General features: G+C 52.6%; 7 protein-coding genes across 7 annotated transcripts; 4 read left to right on the top strand and 3 right to left on the bottom strand.

Annotated features, from left to right (window-relative positions):
• Positions 1–28: 28 nt before the first annotated feature.
• Positions 29–1,383, top strand: BD324DRAFT_612110 (hypothetical protein). Its single transcript, XM_022014354.1, has 7 exons — positions 29–168; positions 216–255; positions 348–457; positions 511–619; positions 674–1,022; positions 1,075–1,105; positions 1,150–1,383. Exons 1-7 carry the CDS (start codon positions 124–126, stop codon positions 1,333–1,335), a joined length of 870 nt encoding a protein of 289 aa, XP_021874466.1. The 5' UTR covers positions 29–123; the 3' UTR covers positions 1,336–1,383.
• BD324DRAFT_612108 (Lipin/Ned1/Smp2-domain-containing protein) lies at positions 1,384–5,538 on the bottom strand. The gene is made up of 9 exons (XM_022014353.1): positions 5,232–5,538; positions 4,890–5,191; positions 3,301–4,851; positions 3,157–3,263; positions 2,812–3,118; positions 2,629–2,777; positions 2,352–2,591; positions 2,073–2,313; positions 1,384–2,036 (listed from the first exon to the last, which is right to left on the bottom strand). The coding sequence occupies exons 1-9, from the start codon at positions 5,260–5,262 to the stop codon at positions 1,446–1,448; spliced, it is 3,519 nt and encodes a 1,172-aa protein (XP_021874465.1). The 5' UTR covers positions 5,263–5,538; the 3' UTR covers positions 1,384–1,445.
• A 121-nt stretch (positions 5,539–5,659) lies between these two features.
• On the top strand, positions 5,660–6,246 carry BD324DRAFT_612106 (DASH complex subunit Dad3-domain-containing protein). Its single transcript, XM_022014352.1, has 4 exons — positions 5,660–5,705; positions 5,773–5,851; positions 5,907–6,005; positions 6,055–6,246. The coding sequence occupies exons 1-4, from the start codon at positions 5,689–5,691 to the stop codon at positions 6,187–6,189; spliced, it is 330 nt and encodes a 109-aa protein (XP_021874464.1). The 5' UTR covers positions 5,660–5,688; the 3' UTR covers positions 6,190–6,246.
• On the bottom strand, positions 6,247–7,788 carry BD324DRAFT_612102 (hypothetical protein). Its single transcript, XM_022014351.1, has 10 exons — positions 7,690–7,788; positions 7,556–7,637; positions 7,462–7,502; positions 7,370–7,412; positions 7,267–7,327; positions 7,037–7,222; positions 6,930–6,996; positions 6,654–6,888; positions 6,526–6,618; positions 6,247–6,482 (listed from the first exon to the last, which is right to left on the bottom strand). Exons 1-10 carry the CDS (start codon positions 7,741–7,743, stop codon positions 6,280–6,282), a joined length of 1,065 nt encoding a protein of 354 aa, XP_021874463.1. The 5' UTR covers positions 7,744–7,788; the 3' UTR covers positions 6,247–6,279.
• A 57-nt stretch (positions 7,789–7,845) lies between these two features.
• BD324DRAFT_612100 (hypothetical protein) lies at positions 7,846–10,754 on the top strand. The gene is made up of 6 exons (XM_022014350.1): positions 7,846–8,078; positions 8,127–8,448; positions 8,498–8,680; positions 8,722–8,860; positions 8,909–8,987; positions 9,038–10,754. The coding sequence occupies exons 1-6, from the start codon at positions 8,072–8,074 to the stop codon at positions 10,555–10,557; spliced, it is 2,250 nt and encodes a 749-aa protein (XP_021874462.1). The 5' UTR covers positions 7,846–8,071; the 3' UTR covers positions 10,558–10,754.
• A 1,175-nt stretch (positions 10,755–11,929) lies between these two features.
• Positions 11,930–14,466, top strand: BD324DRAFT_612097 (hypothetical protein). Its single transcript, XM_022014349.1, has 6 exons — positions 11,930–12,790; positions 12,848–12,915; positions 12,965–13,047; positions 13,100–13,188; positions 13,245–14,151; positions 14,202–14,466. The coding sequence occupies exons 1-6, from the start codon at positions 12,059–12,061 to the stop codon at positions 14,243–14,245; spliced, it is 1,923 nt and encodes a 640-aa protein (XP_021874461.1). The 5' UTR covers positions 11,930–12,058; the 3' UTR covers positions 14,246–14,466.
• A 1,007-nt stretch (positions 14,467–15,473) lies between these two features.
• Positions 15,474–20,840, bottom strand: BD324DRAFT_654502 (Urb2/Npa2 family-domain-containing protein). Its single transcript, XM_022018797.1, has 15 exons — positions 20,578–20,840; positions 20,166–20,535; positions 19,483–20,127; positions 18,753–19,445; positions 18,533–18,714; positions 18,332–18,480; positions 17,725–18,289; positions 17,517–17,695; positions 17,314–17,475; positions 17,090–17,269; positions 16,920–17,047; positions 16,167–16,875; positions 15,957–16,053; positions 15,702–15,723; positions 15,474–15,661 (listed from the first exon to the last, which is right to left on the bottom strand). Exons 1-15 carry the CDS (start codon positions 20,787–20,789, stop codon positions 15,599–15,601), a joined length of 4,356 nt encoding a protein of 1,451 aa, XP_021874460.1. The 5' UTR covers positions 20,790–20,840; the 3' UTR covers positions 15,474–15,598.
• Between the last annotated feature and the right edge of the window lie 26 nt (positions 20,841–20,866).

The raw sequence follows: 20,866 nt of genomic DNA, 5'->3' as shown, positions 1-20,866 counted from the left end.
GGTTGTTTTTTCCCCAGACCGAACATCTCTGTCTCTCATTTTCCCGACCTGACCAGGAATTGCTTTCTTTATTGGTCAATTGCTGCTCCCTCCTTCTATAGACTGATTTTTGGAGTCGCAACTATGGCCAATCAGGGTGGATACGCTGTGGTCGATGCGGACGAGGATGTGAGTGCGGAACTTCTTATCACGATCGTTGCTCATCTAGACTTTAGGATGGGCAAGGAGGTCGAGCTCCGGGTCTCGAGTTCAAGAGTGAGCTTCCGCAGCCCCAGTGCACGGGATCTTCTTGCTGCCCAGGACAATCGCTTTCCACGCACATCTTCAGTGCTGACATTCCCTGCCAGCTTTCTTAGGTACAGAATCTGCTCAGGAAAGAATGCCTTCAGCATCCACATCTTCTGGTAGAACACCTGCCGAAGTGCCTTACAGTCCATTCAATCTCGTCTACTATCAGGTGCGTGAGCGAAAAACACCTCCCCTACAAGAACTCGTCCTGATACTGTACAGGGATACTTTGATGTCGAGACTACGACCATTCTCAAACGCGTAGGCATGTCCATGATTCCACGGGAAGGCTTCATCCAAGAAGTCTGTGATGGTCACATCGACCTGTACGGTATGTTTGCCCCTCCGTTCTGCCCCGGCCGGAGTGTTGATGCTGGCTCTTCAGGTCCCTTCTGGACGTTGACGACATTGATTCTTACACTCTATACCACATCCACGCTCACTGCTTCGATCTCACAATACCTGTCAAATCCGGACCTTAAACCGGAATCGAATATACCCTTGTTGACGACCGCTACATCCTTGCTCTATATCTATGGGCTCGGCGTACCTGCCCTTTTGTGGGCAGCTACGAAATGGCTGGGAGTGGGTGACTGGGGCCTGGCGGAGGCTTTGGGCATATACGGATATGCTATGGGTGTCTATGTACCCATCTCGTTGTTGTGCCTGATTCCAGTGGGCATCCTCCGTTGGGTTCTGGTGGGACTTGGTGCTGTTAGCTCGGGTTACTTCATGTGAGTACTGTCCAGATCCCGAGAAGTAGTGAACTGAAGCTCCTTTACAAAGGGTCCGCAACATATATCCTGTTCTGGCAAATGTGAGGAATACCTTCGACAGAGCCCTCCGCTGATCGTACATCAGGCTGACAACAAAATGCTGCGACTCCTAATCGTTGCCGTCGCTGTCCTTCACGGAGTCATGGCTTTAGCCATGAAAGTCCTCTTCTTCTCGTACTCTGTAGCAGGCTACAATGTTGGTCCAGATCCCATCGCCACCAATCCCATCTTGACTGCTCCGACCGACACAAGCGATGGCTACAGATTGTAACAATCTTTTCCGGAAGCGAAAACTAGACTATGCATTGCAATTGAGGTCACCTCGAGATACCAAATGAAGGCAAGATGATTGTTGATACAAAATGAGTCGGAGACCTTCTCTCAAAAAGGGACATTCTTCATTTCTCCTGCTGCCAGAATGTCATCATCAAAGATTGCACCATCGTCAAATGAGTCGTCCTCCACTCTTTCGTCGTCAAATCGTTCCTCTTCGCTGTGCTCGATACTGCCCGCGAATACCGAGCCTCGGCCTTCTTCTGCTTTTTGTTCAGAGGAGACAAACTCGCTGAAATGCTCCCCAGTATCGTCGAAAGAACCAGGCATACTGTTCTGTCTCGGCCGTACTCGATGTTCGCCATACTCCTCCGTATCCGAGAGCTCGTCGGACGTCAGAGCCGGACCCATCAATGGGCTTGAGGGTCTTGAGCTCAGGCTCTTCGTGTCATCTAAATTGGAAGGCAGGATAGGTCGAGAAGATTTACGGCCAATCGTCTGCGAGATGCGACCGAGGACATTGTATCTCGAGGAGGTGGTCGATGACGCTGATCGGGCAGAGAGCGCAGGTGACACTGGAACGGGAGTCAAGTCGGGGAGCTGGACGTCCGGGATGGAGGATCGCCACCAGTTGAAGTCGGTGAATTCTGGTTTGACTTTGGTCTTGACGGGAGGGAACGTCTCATTGACAAGATCGTTCTCGATGGTCAGCTGTACTCCTAGCAATTCTCTCACCAATCCCATATAACTACCCTTGTGACCGGCAGCTTGCAACAGCTCAGTCTTGACAACACCGGTCGAATCGATCGTATATATTTTGGACGCTTCGATGCCGACACTGCGATAACTCATGGCATCTGTGATCCGATTGCCAAAACCAGCAAAGAAGGAATCTTTAGATCTGTGGCCAAACAGTCTCTGAATGTCTCGTAGACAGGCCATCTTGAACATTTCCGGTTTTCGCATGATGACTTCTCTGTCATGGTCGGTGAGCAGCTCGGTGTCATGACTTACCTGTGCAGACTCGCCATCAATCTGTCTGGACTCATGATGACAGGGCCCTCCGGCAGCCTGTACTCATTTTGGACAATACTTTTGAGATATTCCCTTGTCGAGTCGGCTTGCCCAATGGCTCGGGAGGTCAAGTACAGGATCTTGTAGCCGTTGTTGGCGATGTCAGTGTACAGCTTGGCGATTCCAAGATGCGTCCAATCTCTGCCAATAGCGGCGAATACATGACCTAGAGCATCGGATCTGCCCTGTAAGCCAGGATCCCAAGGGCATTGCTCACTTGGTAATAGTCCCATCAATGTCAGAAATGACGATTTGATCCGTGTTTTCCCAGAGGAAGATTCGGGCAGTGCACGTTGCCAAGCCAGAGTACGACGAAGTGACTGAGAAGTGAACTGTGTTTGGACCAGGCTTCAGGTTGAGAGATTTCTATTGGGTCAATTTGGTTCGCAGTTTGACTCACCAATTGATCTGATGACAACCTCAGGGTCTTGGCGTATTGCGTGTCGCGGGCTGGCTCCGACCTGGTGGGCACCTCTGCGCTCTTGGTAGTTGGGATAGACTCCGTGATGTGCGAAGCGGGAGCTGTTGAACCTGGACGTGAGGGTTCTGCTGACTGTTGACCTCTACGCCACCACTTGGACCAGCTTGAACCAGATGGTCGGGAAGCTGCCGTGAGACCTGGTGGTGTCATTCCAGATGGCGTCAGAGATCGCCGATACATGGACAGGGCGGAGAGAAGTTTTGATCCCGTTGACCAAGTGAGGTATCTGTGAAATCAGCGATTTGTAGCAAGCACCGGACTCACTGTAGACTGTAGCGCAGGACTAGACGGGGGTCATCAACAAGTTGGGCTTCTTCGATGAAGCGCTGGAAGGTGATGCGGTTCTGCAAAAAGGCGGACTCCTCCTCATCCTGTATGGATTCAGTGATGACCAAGCCGAGGACCTACCGATGCTTTGCCATTTGAAGCGAAGTCCTCCTTCTCGCAAAGGGCCAGCTCGAAAGTGTACGACCTCCCTTCCTCCATCTCCAAGACGAATAAATAAGGACTTTCTTCGACATTCTTGAGTCTACCTGGTGCAGATGACGATGGGTCCCTGGACGTTCCCGGAGGCGTGAGAGGCAGATCCAGTCCAAAGGCCGGCATGCTGTCAGCTCGCAATCTCTCCTTGTCGTTTCTACCGGATGCACCCTGCTCAATCCTTTCCGTGTCGGGATACGACGCCAAATCGTCTACGCCTCCGGACTCTGGAGATTGTGGCGGCATGCGTGCCCAATCCCAAGTGTTCGGCAGGTTGGTCGGAGTGGTTGGTCGAGGGGGCTGAGCCGAGGAATATGGGAAGATATTACCATTCGGAGGCCGAGCAAGCGATGAGGAAGGCATCGATGTCTCCAGGTCGTCCTCCATATCTGGCGGTGGCTCGGACTGTCCTCTGTCTCCGCGTCTAAGTGCCGAGCTCTTGTTCATCGGTGTCGCCTCTTCCAGCGAAAGAGAATCTAGTGTAGAGGATAGATCAGACTGTGAATGAGACGGCCGATCATCATTGCGATCCATATTGTCCAGTCCAGAATGAGCAGATGTCTCGTCAGAACGAGGCGTGTTGCGTCTGGAGCTGGTCGAGTAGCTATGCGAAGGTACAGAAGCCATCAAGTCGTGTGCGAACGCCTCGATCAGCGAAGCTCGTACTTTGGACGAATGAGTTTTCCCCTCCATAATTTTCGCAGCTGTCAGAGCACTTTTGACTCTATAAGCCTCTTCTGCCATGCCTCTCTCCGCTTTCGGATTGCGCTCTTCAGTAGCCTTGCCAGCACTGTGATAGCCGGACATGTCTAAAACCACATCCTTGCCATACACAACGTCAGGACCTTCACCTTCGCCAGGATCGACCTTTGGCAGATCGTCCGCTGGTACACTTCCTGGATCTAAGGCGTGTTCGATATCATGTGTCTTCTTGTAAGTGGAAATGGTCTGATTGCGATCGACATGTTTGGCATCCTCGCCTGGCTTGGCAGAAACGGGATTTTCCGGGTTCTCAGGAGGGGTTGTCTTTGACAAGACGGCTTTGCCCCTGGACTTGGCCAACGATTCCGCCGTTTCATCTGTTTCTGGCTCCTTGTTACTAGACTTGGAGGATGTTAGGAAGGACGGTAGAAGTGATGCCGGAGCATTAAGTATGGACGATGGAGAGGCGGTAGAAGAGCCCTTGTCGATATTGAGGCTACTTTTGGAGGGAGTCGAGTACTTGACTGGGTCCGGCTGATCCAGATCTAACGGCTCGACATCCCCCAGCTCGTTGCGGTCACTGTGCAGCGTATGATTGACCTGTTCTTCGGTCTCTCCGAAAGGGTTCTGTGTGAGAGAGCCGACGTGCACTGGTTCTTCATGCTGCCCGATCTCCGGTTTTGGTCCCTTTCCAGTATCTGTCCGAGGCTCGCTCAACGGCAGTGTCTCAGCGGAAGTCTGTGAGGTGCTTGAGAAGGGTGGAGTCGGAGGGATATCCTGAGAGTCAGACATCATTCATCTCAGACTAGGCTTACATCGGTCGGTGATACCACTGGACTTGTGAGTAGATCTTCCGGCACGTCTTCGTCCGTTTCCAAAACGAAAAACGCTTCACCCGATTCGCCAACCTTCATGCTGAATGGGGCGACATGTGGGGGCGGCAAGTTATTCGGAAGCCGTAAAGTCACCCGCTTCTCGGCTGCTCGCAGGACTTGCAGCTTGCCGAATCGGACGTGAAAAGGAGAGGAAGACAGAGTGACCTCTCCATCTTCGTCCACATGCTTCACAACAATGACATCGATGGCTCCGGATAAAGTTGCCGGGTTGATGCCCGAATCTGTGACGAGTTAGTCTCGAGGCCCCAGTTGGCGACTCACAGAAGCTGTAAGCTTTAGAGAGATACTGCATCGCGTCCGAATGTTATTCACAGAATTGAAAGAGTCCCAAGACTGATCTGAGGATCTCGCAACAGAGTCGGCCTGTGTCACCTTGATGTCTCCCCAAAGGAAACACAGCACATTAGCCCGATTCCGGTCAGATCCTTTGGCTGTGAACGAGGATCAAGCGTTGTCCCTCGGTGAAAGCTTTGAAGATGAGAGAGCCAATCAGGGGTCTGCCCTGCTCGCCGCCCTCCTCTCGTTGGTTCTCGCTATCGCTCAGTTGTGAGATTCAACAATGCTATTCAGTCCCATTCAACCAAGCGACGTCACTTTTCGGAACAACCGTCCCGTTATGGGGATGCGTTACGTAAAATGTTCGGTGAGTCTACGAGTCGTCGCGCCGAGGTACGCGTTGGGATAATTTCAATGTTTAAGCTATACACCCCCCAAAGCCATGTCCAAGAATCCATAGTGAGTGACAATGAGGGGCAAGGAAGGAAATGGTAGTATCGCAGCTGAACCTGAGTCGCATTGGCAGTGCGAACAATAGCCAATTGTCATCCCTCGAGCAAGAAGTCTTGTGGGAGTATGTCAAATTGAGTGATAAAATCAAACGGGTCAGTGGCGTGGACTGCTTGAGGACCTTGGAGATCGCATTGACTATCATAACAGATCTCCAATCTGGCAAAGGAGACAGCCGAGACACCCAATGAGTCGCTTTTGACGGAGCTGCGGGATCTGGAAAAAAAGATGGGTTTAGTATTGACACTGGTGAGGCCATCGCTCGCATGCGTATTGTGCGCTGACCTTTCAACCTCAGTTCAAAGCCTCGGTCTGGACAGTCGTCAACGATCGAGAGGCAGAGCTGGCTGCCAAAGTAGCTCAAGAGCAAGCTGGTCGATATCAGCCTCAAGATTACGAAGAGGAGGACAGTCTGGAGCAGGAATGGAGATGATAACCGCGACACCGGGGAAATATGTACGAAAGCTGGTTTGGCGCCGCTCTGTTGTATATGTCTCTTCAACCTGCATGCCCTATAGTATATCTAAAATTTGAACACCTCGTCGGAAGTGTAGCCCAAATCCTTGAGAGCACCCTGCACCTCTCCCTGCCGGGGTCCATCCTTGGGACCAGAGATGGATTTGACTTGCGGTGGCGGTCCGCAGACAAAGGCCATCACCTTGTTCTGGCCGTCGTGGTAAGGGAAAAGTTGAGAAATCATCTGAGCGTTGATGAAGCCAGTGGGACCTGAAGAGGGACGTCAACCGCCTGCACGTAATGATTGACCTACCTTGCCAGCCTCGAGGAGCCTTGTCGAGAACGAACTTGATATCCAACCTGTCCTTGTGTTGCTTTGCCAGATTCTCCCATTCTTTCCGCAGTACTGCACGTCAATACTCGACATAAGGGTTCACTCACAGATATCGGCTTCAGTTACGTTTGAGAAGATCAAGGTCCACTTGGTCTTGTCGTCGGGGATGGATAACGAATGATTGATCAATTGGTACATAGGCGTGATTCCACTTCCACCAGCGATGCAAAGACCACGGTCGAATGTGTTAGGTTGATATTTATATTTCTCAATGGGGCCCTTGAACATGAGTTGTCCTTCACCGGGCTTCAAGGTAGAGATGAATGGTGTGAGTTTTCCGCCCTGAAGATTGTGAGCCTTGATCACGGGGGCACAACACGAACTTTGTACTCCTTGATCAACAGCTTGACAGATCCCGTTTCATCAGGCGAAGATATCGGAGTATAAGGTCTGAAGATAGATCAGCTTGGTCGACGGCCTTGTTTCTAACCGGATCACTGGCTTGCCCTTGTCGTCGTTGATGCCGGCCTCATCCGGCGCCTTGGTCAACAAGGCCCCGGCTACCGGAATGCCAGTCGTCTTATCCTTGCCCTCCGGCGGGAACTCAAAATGATAGACTTTAGAGTTGTGGTTGTACGGTTCAACTTTGGAAAGTGTGAAGGGGATCCATTGGTCCCTGTCGTTGTCAGTCATCGCGAATGATCAGAGTTGCAAACCCACTTGATCAATACCGCTTCACGAGGAGCAGCAGGAGCAGCAGCTTGCTTAACGGCCTCAACTGCTGAACATATCTCAGTCTTCGGTCAGAGATCCTTGAAGTCACCTTCTTTGCTTTTCGCCTTCAGGAAGACACCATTCCCGGAAAGCTGACAACGAAGTCAGTATCCTGATACTACAGAAGACATTAGAGCTGACCTCTACAGCTCCCGCGACTCCCACCGCTGCAAGTAGCCATACTGAGAAGGAGCTCAGCCACCTGATCTCTAGCTACCCTTCCTGAGGCACTCACTCGGCAGACCCAGAATCTTTGCCCCACCAGAGCTCTGTCCAGATGCATCGGCATACGATCGGCATCCAGCTCTCAGCTGGTGCTATGGGGGTTGAATGAGCATTCGACGCAACGACACCGTACGAGAAGCTCACGCATGAAGTCAGACCAGCTCTGAGACTCGGAGCAGCTCTTGCGAACATGGGCATTGGGCTTAAATCAGGTATGGACCTACAAAGACATAAAGCATGAGCTTTGGCTATGCATGTCGTCAGTCAAAAGCTTACCGAGGGGCTCGATCAATTATGCACTTTACCGCGACGTTTGCTAGAGCTCACGACATGGACAGCCTACTGGATTGTGATACCAGCCGCCAACAGCATCACAGCAGTGACCACTCCACGGGACTCCATTGACTCGGCGATCTTCTTTGGTACCATCCAGACTTGCTCGACTCAAAGCGGCTCTACATTTTCTGGAACGCCCTTCGACATAGCCCAGTGGGCCAGTCCAGAAGAAACTCATGCTTCGCTAAGTATGCCGCGTGAGTTACCCGATCTCTGCCCCATTGAGGTACTGATTGCCCTACCAGTATCTCACTCACCCAACTCCAACAATTCGCACCTCTCCCCGAGATCGTACACCTCTGGTGTCTCGCCCAAACCCTCAGCTCCTAATCCTCGACTGAATCCTTTCGCCCCTCTGTCACCCGACATGCCGGAGAATCAGTTGCAGCCTGAAGGTGTACACGGCACAGAGATTGACAGGCTCTTGGGAGTAGTCGGCGTTGTGACCAACAAGAAAAGCAAATTGATACGTTATGACCGCGATCAATTGCTAAAGGTCGCCGCCAAAGGACAAAAGCATGGTTGGGTCATCCCACAGGGTCTTGGTCCACTGGAGACTTGGTTTGGGTGAGCAAAGATCCATCGAATGCATGAACCAGGTGACGAGCCTTCCTAGATCACCTTCGTCATCGAAAGCGAGTCTTCGTAGCGTTCATGACGATCCTGCCATTGCGTCTATAGACCCTACAGGAGGCGAGACTAGTCGACGTCCAGGCGCGGGAGGCTTCGAACAGGGGTTCGGATACGGCGGAGGCATTGGTGGAGGTCGAGGCCTCGCACGAGGAGGCAAGAACATCGGGTGGGCGGTCCCAGTTGGGTCGAGCTGATGAGCGCTTTCAGTCTGCGCAGACAGGAGGGACAGGTAGACGCAAATGGGCTTCCATTGCCTGACCATCGTCGCGATGCGTTTGGTGGTCAGATGGGTCGCTTCTCAGTCCGTCCGCAGAGTGAGAAACCAATGCGGCTGGGAGGAGACGAAGTAAGTTCCATGCACTTGGGGATCGTCCATTGATTGACGCCTCATAAGATGTCGGCCTCACAACAGCCCTCTCAGCCCCGGCGTGACAATATTGATCGTCGGGCCCGAAATGAAGGAGACTGGAGAAGTAAGGAGCTACAGCCTGGCTGAAAGCACATTGCTGACCCTTTGACGCAGGCAAGAATGCGCTGCCCCCTGCGCGTACCGGTGAAAGGCGTCCTCACCAAAACTGGCAGCAAGCAGGTGGAGAGGACGAATCTGCTCCTGCCTGGATGGATGATGGCCCTAGTCCGGAGGATTCTGCAGAAACTGTGGATCCTGCCATTGCAGGTTCGGGACCAGAACCAATGTTCAACTTCGTTCCTGGCGAGGATATGATTGCCGCGCATCGCAGACATCGCGGTACAGCCGATGATTGGCGAGGTGGAGGTGGGAAGCAACTCGTATCGTTCTTCGGCGGCGACGCAGCATCTGCGAGTGGACCAGCCATCAGCACCGAGCCAAAGACGTTCAACGCTGCAGACTACCTGTTGTCCAATGGGCCCACTGAAGAAGAACATCAAGAGGAAATCCCAGAACCCTCTCAAGAGCGACCCAATGCCTATACCAGTCGCTTTGCCAAATTCTTTGGTGGACCTGAAGCGCCAAGCTCTGGATCTGGACCGTCTCCTTTCACTTCGTCAAATAGTCTGACGGCTCCCCCGCAGAGGTTCTCGTCCGCATCCCCGCAGAACAGTGTTTCGCCTCAACCAGCTGTGGAACAGCCTCCTCCGCAGAATGCTCGCGTCGACGATCATATGTCGAGATTGATGGGACTGCTCAAGACTGCAAGTCCGGCGGCTACTGCTCTTGAACCGCCCAGGGATGATCGACCGAGCGTAGCACATGAGCACGAACGACACGCCTCGTATGACTTGCCTCGGCAAGGCGGTGGCGGGTCGTCTGTATTCGATCAACCTAATTTTGGCGGTCGACCCGACGTTGCTCAGGCTCAACAACCGTTTCACGGTATACTTGGACAGCCTCAGGGCGGTCCACCTGGTTTGAACCGAGATTATGCTCCAGGTCCGCCGCCACCTCAGCCTCATCATCTGCTCCAGCATTTGTATCAAGGCCGCAGCTTTGATGAATCTCAATCACCAGCTCAGCAACAGTCCCGCCCGCCACCTCCACCTCCGTCGGGGCCTGACCTCTTACACCTTCTCACCCAAGGCCAAGGTCAAGGTTCTCGGGGCCCTCCCCCGCCTCCACCCATGCAATTCTCCCAGGGACCACCTCGCCCTCCTCAAATGCATCATTCTATGCCTCCAGGGTACGGTTCTGGGCCTGTGCCAGGCGTTGGCCTTGGCCCCATGAGATCTCCAAATGAATACCGGGAGGAATTCATGTCTCTTCCTCATCTCATGCCGCCACATCAATCTCAATCTGGTGGTCAACCTTCTCCCCAAGGCTATCCCAATGGACTTTTCCAACAGCACATGTATGGATCTGGACCTCCTGGTCCCCATATGAAAGGACCAGGATATGTGGTTGGGCCTGGAAATCCGCCTGGATTCCCTCCTGGGATGCAGTACCCCCCTCACTCTGGTCAGAATCACGCGCAAGGAAGCAGTGGTACAGGCCCACTTGGCTTCCGACAGCTCGGCGCGGCACAACAAGACATGCTAGCGACTTTGGCTGGGCTCGGAAGGTCGTAGGAGGTGTCAGTGGATTAGCATCATGTCTGCGGGGAGACTTTAGAGGGAGTCTGCCCCGTTGACCGGCAGGGCTGGTATGATTCTGTACAAATCCATCGCATCCGTGTATCATATACATCATAAGTCTGGCTTGAAATAAGACCGCTGGTCGGTATCCGCGTTGTGCAGAGTAGAGTCACTCTATGAACGACCGAACCATGAGTCGCTCGGGACCGCAGTTCGGAAATCATAAACTTGGGCGTGGTTGGTTCCTGACGACCCAAAGGTACAAATGAAACGTTTTGAGTCAGCAATCCGACGGAAGTCATCAGTCAGATCGAAGTCTCGGCTGAAATTTGCTCCACTGGCAAACTCGACATGCTCCTCGCTGTCCTCAGTAGATGGGAAGAGAAACAGACGAAGCGGGGTCCGCCGTGGCGGAGGCGGAAAGTGGCTGATTCCCTCTATGGGAAAAGTGGCCAACATTCCCGCCAACATTCCCGCCGTGTTTCCTTCCGTGAGGTATTGGGCACCCGCGAGAGAGCCCATTATGGTGCACAGAAGTGGAGATGAAGCACGTCGGATGCAAAATTTCGCACCACTTTTTTGTCACTTATTACCCGTTCGTTGCGACGCCTTCCTGCAATGCTCCCAGAGTCCAGTGACCGAAACGGCATGTCATATTGAGTGCGCTTGGCGCTTTGGAGCTGACATTCTCTCGACGTGTGGGAGAATGCGCGAAGAATTATAACACGGATCAGGAAGCGGCGCGCGCGGGCTTTTGGGATGTTGAGGCTTAGGCGAGCTTCTTTCCCATTTGACGTAATGAGGCTGGACGAGAGGCAGGCCTTTCCTTGTACTGTGTGTTTTGGGCCTGTCCACCCACACCGGCCATAAGATCTGCAGCCATACAGGCATCTCGCGGAATCGAGCCCAACACATCATGACTTAGACTTGGTCTTGGTCTGTGCTAACAATAGAACTGCATGACTGAGCAAAGACCAACAGAGAGTAGAGAAGATTCGATCAGACTATCGATCCCTCCATTTTTTTTCCCTTGCTGACGTGGGCCCGTCAACATGTGCTACTTTTCTGCTTCTATCCTGACCTTTTCCTCCGTGCGGGGCAAGAGACTGTCGCAAGGAAGAGAAGGAAAGGTTGAGAGCAGTGGCCCACACAACAGGTAACACGGGAACACAACTTAAAAAAAAAGAGTATTGAGCAAGGCGTCACAGACGTCGGAGGAGACGTAGAGCAGGAGAAGGTTCGAGGGGAGGGAGGCGGCGGTCTGGTCGTAGGCGTGAGAGCGAGGGAGAGAGGTACACGCGCTCCAGAAAATGCTTTGTAGCCACAAATGGACTCGCCCGTGATTACGGTGCTTTGGATCCCCTCGACCTGTAAGGTAATAAAACCCAGAGCACAATGTCAGATTGGTCCTAACGCTATACTTTGGCATGATAGTTCAATTGCAGTGTGTAGAGCGAGGGAATTGCATACTCTCTCGCTCTTCCAACTTGTACGGATGGCGATGAGCAGCGATCAACCAGATTGGCATCAAGCTGGTGGTCTCGATGAAGCAGCAGTCTACATGGCTTTCGAGGCGAGTCAACCCGCCTGGCCCTCCTATAATCAGGTACAAGCTGCTCCTTTCATGACTGGACAACCTCTGTCAACAGCCGTCTCTATACCCAAACATCCTGCCCCTGCCTACTGGCATCACGGTCCGTCGGATATTGGCGGAAGCTCGGCGCATTTCGAACAAGCACATCCATTTCAGCCGCCGCTAGTGGCCAATGCTCCTAGGCCAGCCGTGTTCAGGTTGACGCTTGGGGAATATTTTCAAGCTCTTCACCGACATCAGCATGGTCTCGGGCCTTTAGAAGGTCCCATCGCTTTCCGTCCGGAGCGCATACAGTTACACAAAAAGGCTGTCCGCGCCAACGCCCTCGAGAGACAAGCCCAGGAGACGGCATGGCGAGAATGGCTGACAGGAAAGTTGAACTTGCCCGGAACTGTCAGCGAGTCAGCTCTGCGCCATACACGAACGTCGAAAAATCTAGCATTGATAGCCAAATTACCGGGCGAAGCTCCTCATTTGGCTTCTCCCGCACAAGATACACCTTATCATGATGATCCCCCGGTACAATTGTTAGCACTGGACTGGGACCTGGAGAGAGACAACCCAGAAATGGTCATGGAGAAAACGTTCACCCCAATCGACGCTATCCTATCCTTCAGCAAACGGCCCGCCGTAGTAAGTATTGGCAAATGGGAGTGTCCACCGAAGTCACTGACCAGACCATGGTCACAGTCTGGAGCAAATGGGCGGGTGGTCATCGAATCGTCTTCATCTGTGCGAGGCAGCATGCACAGGATTGTGTAAGCTCTTGGGTCCCAAGACAGCAAAGCTGATCATCATTTCTCGCAGAATCCTAATCACACAACCTAGAGACGGATCATTGCCCATCTGCTCTTCGCATTTTGCGGTCATTGGATTTCGTGATCTTCCAGGTAAATAAATGATCCTCGTTCGACATCCTTTGCACAACTGAACCTCGTTCAGGCGTCGTGCGAGATCGTGCGAATCAAATGTTCCTTTTGCAGGATGCAGAGCCTCTGGACGATGCACTTCAAGAGTTTGAGCAAGAGAACGTTAGTTGCCTTTCCTCACCTTCTCCATGTTCTCTATTGACGCCACCTCGCGGCAGATTTGTCATTCGGACAAACTGTTCAACGACAATCTCGCTGCAGGATACGCATTCTGCTGGAACAGTCGTTCGAAAGACACCTTTTACCGATCGATGCCGGCCCTGCGACAGCGACTACCGGTGGAGAGACAATACTGCCCTGAATGCTTCGCTCGAGAAGATGCCACATTATTGGTGCCGCCATTCGAGAGACTTGGACACGAAAGGCTTTGGACAGACTTCTGGGGAGTCCGCATGGCCCAGGCACTGGCCGCGGTGCATTCGGCCAATGGTGTAGCAGAGCCCAAAATTCCAATGGGTCCGGGGATAACCCAGATGGTCGAGGATGACATTAATTTTCGAGCCACGCACGCGATAGATGCCCTCGATGCTGGTCTATTGCTGCCTCTGGATCGTCAACTCCTCAATACTCTTATTGTTCAGCTTAATCAGCGAATATATCACGAGAAGATGCTATTAGCGAGCGGTCCAAGCTCTGTGCACTTCAATTCCCTGTGGAATGTCGAGGCGAGCGATAGCGTCGTCATTAGACGAGACAACATTCACCTGCTGAATGCCCGACTGCACAACTGTCGACGGTCCGAAGCCCTGGATCCGATGGAGAACCTGGCCCGGTACGTCTACCTCTCTAGAGTCGTCTTCAACTTCAAAGACGTCTTTCGACAGAAGATCGAGGGTCCCTGGCTCTTAGACACCTACTTTACCACGCTGGGCTTCACTCCGCAAGCTAGAAAGGTTTCCACGGAAAGGTTTTGGCTATGGCTCGATTTGGAGCACATACTGTACTTTTACTACTTCCTCCGATATGCCCAAGACCCTGTGCCATTACGATCGTTCAAAGGCACGCTGGTCTGCCTCACGGAGCTGGAGTCGATTACCAGGACACCTTTCCCGATACAAGTCTTGAGTGAGCTTGAAACAGATTCGGCAGCTCGACCTCACTGACATTCGCCACAGGTACGCCCATTTTGGACAAACTTCAGGCAATGCATCCCAAATAGATATCGTGTCCCATACATTGTGCGCAACCGCAGACCTAATGGTTTCTACCAAGTCACTACATCATATCACCCACAGTTGCATTCCGTCGGCGCGTCGGCGTCGATTATTCATTGCCGCACTGCAGAGCAGCGAGTCACAAAATTCCAAATGGTCAATGAGTAACAGACCTAGCGGAATTGATCAGACAACTATTCGTACAGTACCCACAAAGAACGCGTGGGGGGGGGGGGGGGGGGGGGGGGGGGGGGGGGGGGGGGGGGGGGGTGGATTCTCGCCCCTTGCAGCTGCAGCTCCCTTTAGGAGTTACTGGACGTCCTCACGAATCGTAGAACTAGTAGCTCAGATTGTAGACTTCTTTATCGCTTCTAGTCTGAAAGCTACAGTACAGTGCATCCCAGTGCTCTTGGGGATTCATCAGCGCGGCCGAACGTCTCAAGTCGCGCATGCAGCCTCGCGCCTACGGATTCGCTCTGGAAATTAAACAATTTGCCACACACTTCTGCATTAATAAAACCGGTCAGTGTCTCGGTACGTACCCAGTGCGTCCGAGTCGACTTCCAATGACATTGGCCGTGATATTGGGCAAGAGGCGAAGCCAACCAAATTCAAGATGTCTCGGATGTCCTAGCTGCCCATGCATCGTCTCAGGTGAAAAAATGGAACAAGGTGACTGCCCGTCACTCTGGGTACTGCTTGAGCACTAGAACATAGGGCGGGAGTACACGAGTCATGGACAGCGGCTGAGGAGAGTACAGCCAGTCGTATGACCTGTGATCTCGTGCGCCACGCCAATCTTTGGCCTCATTATCACCGACGGGAGATGTGATGAAACAGTCAATTGTGAAGAATGGTGGTCATTCATCGGGGCGCAGAATATCATCTCAACTTGTGCATCAGAACAGCATGAACAGCGCCATGTCGGTCATTCACCTGGTACTGGCCTTGGTATCGTGGTCTCTGGTCAGCGCTCTCCCCACGCCAGTCCCTCGAGTGAATACCCCCTCGACGACCACGACCCCGGAGAGCTCATTTATTGATCTGAGATCTTTGATTGACCTGACGTGTCGGCATGCTATCGACGCTCATCGCGTAGAGTGCCAGGCTCTGGTCGATGATATTTACCTGGATGTGATGGAAGAGGTCATGCTGACGAATTGCGAAAAGTGTCAGTTCACCCATTCTAGCGATATGAGCATCTGCAGCGCTGATCACCCTTCCTACGTAGTTCTGAAATTGAGCCCGGAGAGCCTCGACGCAGAATGCACATCTATCATCTCGACGGGGTCGGAACTCGCTCAACTGCCTGAATGGCTCTCCAGCGCCTCACAGAAGCATTCAATTCAATTCCAACTTCAAAACGCGCCCCGAGAGCGATTCGAACCGACCCTTTCCCTGTACTGAGGGCGGAATTCATCCTGGAATTGAGCCAAATTCCGGTTTGGGTGTGACACTCACTTGGACGGCGCGGGAATAGAACCTGATGTTGTAATCTGGAAAGTTGTAATGCAGATCTCAGGCCATTCGACTTGCTGGAAACCCTCCTTAATTTGGAGGAGTCAACCGTCGTTTTATCACCTCACTGCGGATCCGGCAAGCTGAACCGAAGGGGCTCGAAGATATGATGACCCTTTCTATGGACAGTCTGACTGATCCCTCTTGACTTTGGTTCGATCCGCTTCCTCATCTTTGCCATGTAGGCTGATGTCTCACCCTTGTAGCGAGTAAATATAAGGGGGAGGGCCTGTCTCGCCGTAATCGCCAGGGTGTACGATGTCGTCGGCTGGCTCTTCTCGACCAAGTGCAAAGCCTGTTATAAGCTAATAATGCATTGAAGGACAGGTAAAAAAGGCGCTTGGGTTCGTAATGGTCTCACACTGAGACACTCATGCTCCTATCCCTTGCCCTGATACCTCTGCTTACTCCAACTAAGCCACATTTCCGCCCAGACATCCTTTTCGACCTCGCCGGTGTCGCCCAGACCGTACGGCAATCCAAGACGCTCTCCTTCTCTCCCCCGAGCATCCACCCGACCACCCGCTGTCAAGATATCACATAGACTCCACAGACCCGGCTCCAGCTCTTTTCGTACGTCCAAAGGGATCATACCCCAAGAGTCTGCGACCGCTCGACAGTAAGACACCAGGATCGTAGGCACATGTTTGAGAAGGGAGTTTGCGATGGTAGTTCGGCCGAGCTGGCTCGTCCCCGCATTGTCGACTTTAGCATTGCATAGCATGGTCAACAGTCGAGCGAGTTGAGACGCATGGCATGCTTGAAGACCGCCTCCAGATCGATGGTTTGCAGACATTTCGGAGCGAATCGAACTTGGCTCAGCGAGCCAAGACGGCCACCGTGACATCAGACGTGCTCGGATTCGAGGCGACGAAGCATGCTGTCGACGTATCTCGAGGAAGAGCACAAACATGGAGGATATAACCCCGACAATCTCGGGACCATGCTCAGTAATAAGATCCGGGCGAAGTCTGACGACGGACCCAAGCGAGGACAAAACGCTATCGAACATCTCATACAGACTGCGAGTGGCTCGTACCGAACCAGGTGTGGGATGTAATGTCGTTATGAGAATGTGACAGACCGTCGCGAAATCCAGTGATCGGAGGATTCGAGACTATCGTAGAATTCAGCTGATGCCTTCTGGGCCTAACGACATACACGGGCTTGCAGTAGCTGATCTAGACAGCGTATGCCTGCGATGCAGTCCTGTACGCTCCCAGTCGAGACGACGCGGGCAATCTCATCCAGCAGGGGCATGCACAGCTTTCGCATGACCTTGCCAGATCCTGAGCGGCCGTCAGCACTCATCAACAGTGTCGATCACTCACCCTCCAGCGGGATTCCTACCAAAGTCTGTATGGTTGATAGATGTGCGGATGTCATATAGGTCCCTGGGTCTGAATGAGGCGTATCGGCGGACTGCGCTGCGAGGGACGCTTCGAGAGCAGATGTGAAGTCCTCCAACGTGGCTTTTCGCATGATGGTGGCGAAGGCGTTGCTGGCTTCCGCTGGGGTGGAGTCAGCGACACCCTAGATCATTTCGGCGACTCACAGCACGGTCTGATAGCATTGACAAGCGTGACGAAGACTAAAATGTCTTCTTCGTAATCACCAGCTTCATCGTGCGCAATTTCGATAATCGAGGACGCTAGGGAAGGCAATTTCAGTCTTGCGTACAAGGCGAGCAAGTCTCTGGACAATTTGACGCCTGGGGCTGCTTCATCATGAGCGCTTCTCGTCTTTGAAAAGACCCACCTCTCAGCTGGAGATGTCGAGACGACTGAAGCAAAATCTTCCACAGCTGGATCGCAGAGATACCGATAGAGACCTCCGAAGGCTTCAGGTCTCGCAGAAGACCAGGCAAGCTTTTGCCCAGCTGTTTCTTCGCCTTCTTGACCAGGGTCCGCATTCTCTCCTCTACTTCGGGAGAAAGGCTGCGACTGGTCAACTTCAAAAGACCCACAGGACTGACGTTTGAGCAGAATGCAGACAACGCAGAACGATCGTGAGCGTTTCGACCGGAGCATCAATTTGGCAAGGTGACTTGAGGTCCGAAAGACATGTCGTAAGGAGATCGAGAGTCTCAAGAATATCCTTGTCACTACCTCCAGAACGAAGTGCGTGCCTACAGATTTGGTCAGGGCGATTTGCGACAAGGCTCCAAACGTACTTCAGCATGGACGTCAGTAACTGAGCAGGAGCAGATTCAAGTTGAAGTCCGCCCCGAGAAACGAGCCGTGGAATGATCCTGGTGTCCTGGAGGTGTAAGCCTACCCTTTGTCTCTGCCTTACGATAATGCGTAGCTGGAAAACATCGAGGGCCAGAGTGGCCAGCCACTGTATGCTAAGCGTTGTGAAGGTTTCGTCGTAGTATTCCTCCGAAAGAAGACGGTTCATCTGAAGCTTGACGAGCTCTTCTTTCAGGTTCCGAGAAATGACGGTTGGGGGTACGTGAAGCAGGATGAACAAGGTGCCCATCTCCAACATACCGGAAGTCACGCTCTGCTCGAGTATGGCGAGTAGTGCACCTTGGGGGATTCAGCGCGGCATTATTATTGCAAAGACGTTACCTCTGATTCCCGGCAGCTCCCAGATACGGGTCCTCGTGAGCAGAATCTCAGAGGTTCGAGGGGGGAAATTTTCACGCTGTTTGCAGCACCACAAATGCGATCCGATCATATCCAGAAGATGTTGCTTCTGCTCAGGATTGGCACACATCCTAAGACAATCATGAGGATATGCAATCAAATCATCAATTTGAGCGAACTTACTCAAAGGTGAAGATGCCTTCTTTCCATAAAAGATTCCATGCTGCTGAGGCGACGCATTCCTGCGCTTGGGTGTCTTCCTCCAGCAGGCCGAGCCAAAGGTCGATAAAGGCCGTTATGTCCGAGCTCTCGAGACCGTATCTATCCTGTGTCTGTATGAGAAGACTCTGCGACAGACTTGACAGCTGGAACCATGTCAGGACGATACGCTGTGATTCCTCACGATGGCAGTCTTGGTCTCCGCCAAAGCCGATGCATCCTGCAGGCGCTTCAGTAAAGTGTGAGCAAGCGGTCGATCGCCGATCCAAGCACGATCAACCAATTCCAAGGTTTGGCTCAAGCGCAACTTTGCTGCCAGGAGGATATCCCCCGTCCATTGGGTGGCAGAATCCAACGTATCGCTTTTGCGGGCCTTCCTCTTCTTGGACTCATTTGAGTCACTGCTTGCCGGGTCGGCTTCATCCAGCTGGGACAACAACGCGGCTGCACCTTGATTGTACGAGTCGTCATCCTCTAACGGGCATCCCGAGGGAAGGACCAGGATGGCCAATTGAACTGAAAGCGCCAAAAAGGCTGCCTCGTGATCGGCTCGTTCCTTCTGTTTCCGTTTTCCACGTGTCTCCGTTCCCACTGTACTGTAGCTCAAGCTCGACCAGATCTCCTTTCGAACAGAAGGACCGGTCAAGGCGGTCAAGGACGATCGGACGAGACTCTGAAGCGAGTCGGACAGCAGTGCTCCAGACTTTAGGAGATCGTAGATTTGTCTGGTGACGGAAACGTCCAGGGAACCCGGGAAGAGACTGAGGATGGCTTCTCGAAGTAGAGTGAAAAACGCAGGAAGGGAGAAAGTGAGTTGATGATATCGAAGAAGACTGCTCAGAAGCTTCTCGGCTTCTGCACTACAGAATTTTGGCGCCTGGATATGTCAGCCAATGTCGGTCAAAGTAACTCACAGCGAGACACCAAGCGACAGTCTCTGCGTCTATAGCTGAATGTCCGTGATCCAGATTCTCCAAGACGTTTAGCAGCTGGAGAATGGCCTGTCGAGATTTCGGGTCGGTCGTTTGGTCAGATTGGTCACCTCGAAGTGTAGCGACCGCTCTCGCAGCCTCGTTACGAAGAAGAACAGCCCATGCTTCGTCGGACTCCAAGTATCCTCCCCATAGACTGATCTCTGTCCATAATGCCAGCTTTGATGCCCAGAGATCTGTCTGTGACACCCCTTGACGTGCGCAGATTCGGTCGACGTTATCCGAGATGGATTTGAAGCCGGATTGAACCGACGATCGAAGCTTTTCCGAAACGTACACATCAAATGATTGCTTACTTGAGGAAGGCTGGGTGAAGATCTGGTATTTGTTCGTCGACAAAGCGTGGATGAAGTCGTGCAAGAGGCGTGGAAGGAATGAGGTCGCAGCGAAGGAAGCCGCATCTAGAGCGATATTTTGAAGCTGATGAAGTATGGGTTGCAGCGGGTCATAGTCTCGGAGTATCGGGACCGGCAGGAACATCTGGTTCCTACGGAGCGAATCAATGTCAGGGTGTAGAGCCTGAGCCTTGATGAGAGCAGGGAAATGCTCGTATAATTGCAAGGTGGTCTAGAACAGTAAGCAGTGTTTGTCAGAATTCTGCTCACCTTCTTGACCTGCGTATCTCCTATGAGCTCATCAGGTCTCCAAAGCTTCACAACGAGATCATACAAGCCTCTCAGAGCGACGTCTGATCCCGCATATACAGATCCTGAAGATGCAAGATATGCCAAAGAGGTCTTCCACACCTCTACCCAAGCGTCCATTTTGACCTGATGCAGACCGCTGTAGAGAAGTTCAAAGGTTTTCGCAGCCGACAACAGAAGTTCATGACTATCCTTCGGCTCAGTGACCAGGGCTTGGAAGAATTTTGCGAATATGCTCAGCGGCAGCGGTGTTCCCAATGGCGAATCAAGGCATGTCAAGTATAGCAGGTCGTAGTATTTGGCTAGAAAGGAAGCGTGAGGGGTATGAGATCTGAGATGAGCTCAGCACAGCCCTATGAGAGAGTAGACGTACTTTGAAGCTGGTCTGAGTAGCACGTCCAAAACCCAGTCCCTCAAGACCTCCGCCTTCCGGGGCAGATGAAGGGCCTGATCCTCCCATGCCTGGAGGGCAATATCTATTTTCGAAGGCCAATCAGGATGAGGAGGGTCTGAAGGAGCCTTGAGAGCTTTGATGAGAGATGAAGCGGAGACGAGGTACTCCCTGCTTCCGTTTGAGCTGCTCATGGCTCCGTCTCCAGCTGTGGACGGCACAGTGGTGAAGCTGGTGATATTTGTATTCGAGGTGGTCTGTCGGAAATTTC

This window comes from Kockovaella imperatae, assembly GCF_002102565.1.
Source record: "Kockovaella imperatae strain NRRL Y-17943 chromosome Unknown BD324scaffold_1, whole genome shotgun sequence".
NCBI lineage: Eukaryota > Fungi > Basidiomycota > Tremellomycetes > Tremellales > Cuniculitremaceae > Kockovaella > Kockovaella imperatae.
The sequence above is the reverse complement of the archived record's forward strand: the minus strand, read 5'-3'. Positions and strand labels throughout refer to the sequence as shown.